Source organism: Stegastes partitus, unplaced genomic scaffold (assembly GCF_000690725.1).
Source record: "Stegastes partitus isolate 25-593 unplaced genomic scaffold, Stegastes_partitus-1.0.2 Scaffold1432, whole genome shotgun sequence".
NCBI classification, from domain to species: Eukaryota; Metazoa; Chordata; class Actinopteri; family Pomacentridae; genus Stegastes; species Stegastes partitus.
The window spans coordinates 87,365-91,749 of record NW_007579163.1 but is presented as its reverse complement, the minus strand read 5'-3'; the positions used below and the strand labels follow the sequence as shown (position 1 = coordinate 91,749).

General features: G+C 43.4%; 1 protein-coding gene across 5 annotated transcripts in view; it reads left to right on the top strand.

Annotated features, from left to right (window-relative positions):
• Positions 1 to 4,385, top strand: part of abcb4 (ATP-binding cassette, sub-family B (MDR/TAP), member 4) — a 24,992-nt gene that overhangs the window by 14,804 nt on the left and 5,803 nt on the right. For all 5 annotated transcript variants that reach the window (XM_008299559.1, XM_008299562.1, XM_008299561.1 and 2 more), the window contains 9 exons: positions 74 to 235; positions 316 to 501; positions 601 to 747; positions 852 to 956; positions 1,843 to 1,920; positions 2,899 to 2,982; positions 3,320 to 3,523; positions 3,625 to 3,725; positions 3,814 to 3,954. In XM_008299559.1, coding sequence (XP_008297781.1) covers positions 74 to 235; positions 316 to 501; positions 601 to 747; positions 852 to 956; positions 1,843 to 1,920; positions 2,899 to 2,982; positions 3,320 to 3,523; positions 3,625 to 3,725; positions 3,814 to 3,954 — 1,208 coding nt within the window. The remainder of the gene's footprint in view (positions 1 to 73; positions 236 to 315; positions 502 to 600; positions 748 to 851; positions 957 to 1,842; positions 1,921 to 2,898; positions 2,983 to 3,319; positions 3,524 to 3,624; positions 3,726 to 3,813; positions 3,955 to 4,385) is intronic.

Genomic DNA, 4,385 nt, shown 5'->3' with positions numbered 1-4,385 from the left:
GATTAACTTATGTGGAGGAAAATAATGCAAGCATGAACAAATATTTCATTTCTTCTTGTAATTGTAATTGCAGGTCCGACAGGGTCGTACCACCATTATCGTGGCTCACCGCCTGTCAACCATCAGAAACGCTGACGTGATCGCCGGCTTCCAGAAAGGTGAAGTTGTCGAATTGGGGACTCACAGCCAGCTGATGGAAATGAAGGGCGTTTACCACACACTGGTCACCATGCAGGTAACATGCAAACACCTGAACACCTGGGGATTATATCAGAGCAATCAGTGCTTCATAATGACTTGGGGGTTTTCTTGCAGACCTTTCAGAAAGTCGAGGAGGATGAGGAGGACGAGTATGAGGTGTCTGCAAATGAGAAGAGCCCATTGGTGAAGACTTCCTCTGAATCTGCACTGCGAAGGAGGAAATCTACAAGAGGTTCATCATTCGCTGCCTCCGAGGGAGAGAAAGAGGAGAAAGAAAAGCTAACGGAAAAGACGGATGAGGTGAGGTGTAACTCAGAAATTAGGACACATTTTGGACGGCAAGCTTGCTCCTTTCTTGGATTCTGAACCACCTTCCAATCTTGCTCTTTATCCCTGCAGGATGAAGACGTTCCTCCAGTGTCCTTCCTCAAAGTTATGGCTCTGAACAGCTCCGAGTGGCTTTTTATTCTGGTGGGGACCATCTGCGCCATCATCAACGGCGTCATTCAGCCTCTGTTCGCCGTCCTCTTCTCGAGGATCGTCACCGTACGTCTCTCTGCGACTCATTTTAGTGTTTCAGGTTCGTCGCAGCAGTTTTAGACGCTGGAAATAAATTAAATGATTTTTTTTTTTTTTCAAATCTCCTTCAGGTGTTTGCAGAACCAAATCCAGATGTCGTCACGAAAAAATCCAATTTCTTCTCGCTCATGTTTGTTGCTATCGGAGCTGTGTCCTTCGTCACCATGTTTCTGCAGGTATGTACACGCAGTAGATGTATTCACATGAATACGACATTTCAGATTGACAAACGTTTGATGTGAAGATTCTAAGTGTCTCAGTTTTTCATAGTTGGCTAATATTTAATTCAGTAATACAATGAAAGGTTGTTTTAAACAATACAGTCATACAGTTCAAAGATCAGGTGCATTTTTATTGACTTCTCATGCAGAGTGCAGCGCTATAAATCACCTAGCAAGTTCATCGAGATTGAAGTTTATATTAGGACTTCAAATAAACTGTTGCCCCTTTACTTTCAGACACTTACATAATATGTCATCCTCATTCCAGAGAGCCATTGTAAATTAAAGGTGACATGAAATATGCTTGAAAATTCACTCTGCATGTTCTCAGATAGTCTGCGATTTCACCGCATTTCTTCTCACAGTCTCTGAATTCACAGTTAATGATACACTTGAAAATCTTTATCATGTTGTATGTGGTACCACTGTAATCAAAATATATGGTTTGGTCCATGAGATATGATGCAAAATACATCATTTGGTTATCACAGGGAAGTAAAACAGACACTGGGGCACCACCAAGCGTATCAAAGTTCATGTTTTATGGAAAGATGAACATTTCTCCTCAAACTTGGCACAAATCATCAGGACTAGAAGCAAATTTCCCCAAATTTTGAACCATCTTTAACTATATATGCCTAAAATAATGTCATTTTGCTTTTCTCCTTATACATTTTCAATGTAAAACCAAGAATGAGTAAAGAGTCGTCATGGAAGAGAGTCTCTGTATGCACCACCTGCAGACATGTTTCATGTAAATGATACTGCTGTACTGTAAACACATGCAGGTGAAGTGACTGATGTACTAATGTCTGCATTATATTGTGTATTTCTTTTACAGGGTTTCTGTTTTGGTAAATCTGGAGAAGTTCTCACCCTAAAACTGAGACTCGGCGCCTTTAAGTCCATGATGAGACAGGTGAGTCACCACAACAGGGTTCTGTAAGAGAACGACTCCTGAATTAGTAATCTAGTCGCAGTTTTTACTTTTTTCTAATTTGCATGGTTCTCATGCTGGAATATCTCTCGTCTTTAAGACATATTCACGGACATTTGTCTGTAAATGTCAACAACACCTTTTACACTCATGCAGCCCCATATCATGATGCTGCCACCTCCGTGCTTCATTGTCAGGACGATGCATCCGCTGTGGTGGTCTTGGTCAGGTTCACACCAAACATCTGGACTCCATCTGAGCCCAACATGTTCATCTTCATCTGACCAGAGAAAGTTCTCCCAACATTCATCAGGCTTTTTTTACTTATTTCTTGCGTTTTTTCTTTCGGTTTTAGTGTTGAACAGGAAGCAAGAGAGTTTTTCTTTGATACAGTCCAGATATTATATATTGTCCTTCACTGTCTGAGCTTCACACTAACTCTGGTTTCCATTGATAACCTCTGTGCCAAGTCTGGAGCAGCTGCCTTTGTTTTTCGCAGCCAGATTGTGAAAGTAGTTGACTGTCTGTGGAGCCATTTTAGGAGGACGACCACTGCAGCCCTGATCGGTGCTACAGTGGCTCCTTCTAGACCTCCTGGTTACTACTGCAACTGCGTTTCACTGATTTTTAGTTGTTCGCAGATCTTCCTGTATCCTTCTGCATCTTTGTGATGTCTCACAGTTAGTTCTTTCAGTTCCTCCGTTCACTTCTTTTCGACGTGGAGCCATGATGCAGAGATGCAGATAGACACAACCCACAGTTCCAGAACTGAGAATGTTTTGGTGTTTACGGCTTATTTTATAACACTATTTATGCAGTTAGACAGAAATCACAGGTGTGGTGTGAGTTTTGAATTATTTGGCATTTCGGTGATATTACACAGTTGTGTACTCTCTTCTGTTGTATACTTTATATTCATGGCCAGTGGAAGATGTTTATCCTGGTTTTGTTTTGTTGAAGGATCTCGGCTGGTTCGACCAACCTAAGAACAGTGTTGGAGCTCTGACTACCAGACTGGCCACAGACGCAGCGCAAGTACAAGGGGTCAGTCCAATGATACGATTGTTATTATCCTTTTTGTCACCATACACTGTGTGGCCTTGCACATTCTCGGGCGAATAATTTGCACCTTCCTCCACACTGTAAATTTTTTTATTACTTCTGTTTATTTTTAGACTTCCTGAGCTTTGCTGAACTTGTTGTTTAACATTTTCTGCTCTTTTTTAGAATGTTTACTGCTAGGCACCAAAAACCATCCTCGTATGTGAAAACCTACTTGGCAAAAAAAACCCTTAAAAGCAGTCGGCTAAATGCTGCCTAAAAGTAATTGCCAATTAAAATCAGCGACCTCATCGGCTTCTTTGCTTCTTTTCCTGCTCAGGCTGCTGGAGTACGTATGGCGACACTGGCGCAGAACTTTGCCAACCTGGGCGGTGGTTTGATTCTGGGCCTGGTGTACGGCTGGGAGCTGACGCTGCTCCTTCTAGCTGTGGTGCCGGTCATCGCGTTAGCCGGAGCTCTGGAGATGAGGGCGCTCACCGGACACGCTGCCGAAGAGAAGAAGGAGCTGGAGAGGGCTGGAAAGGTGCGGATTGAGTGTTTTATGACTCTTTATGGGATGAACTTCGGTTGCTGATAGATGCTGATCTCGTGATAAGATATAAGTTTACACTGTGTTTTCTACAGATTGCTACGGAGGCCATAGAGAACATCCGAACTGTGGCGTCTCTCACAAGAGAACCCAAGTTTGAGTCCTTGTATCAGGAGAACCTCGTTGTGCCGTACAAGTACGACATTATTTACTCACACATCATCTCCATCACATATTTTAGTATTTCCTTAATTAACTGAGGAGTGTTCTCACTTTCTGTGCAGGAACGCCAAGAAAAAGGCCCACATGTATGGCTTCACATACTCCTTCTCCCAGGCCATGATCTACTTCGCCTACGCCGGCTGCTTCCGCTTCGGAGCTTGGCTGATTGATGCGGGAAGGATGGAGGCTCAGGATGTTTTCCTGTGAGTAAACACAAAGAATGACCCTTATCAGGAGATTAACAGTCAGGAGTTATAGTTCACAAGACAGGACAGTCTGCAGCAGGTGACATCTGCCCAAAGCCTCCGTGCTGGGAGGAGAGGCCATTCATACGGGCGTTAGTCATTACCTGAAGCACGTGTTCACACTTCCACCTACGCGCACACGTGTTTTAGTAGTTATATAAGAGACGAGGGCCAAACTTTATGGCACCCTCAAATTATAAAAGCTGGAAAGATTAACTCCTCACCGTTTACCCACACATGTATCCACAGAAGCACAGTGTACATGCTGGGACACGTGTTTAGCCCTCTGAGCCTCCAAGCAGAGTCTAAGCAATTTATCATCACTGTGGGCTCATTTTCCACCGCAATATAAAGTCCAGCACCTCTATGGAAACAGAGCAACCATGACT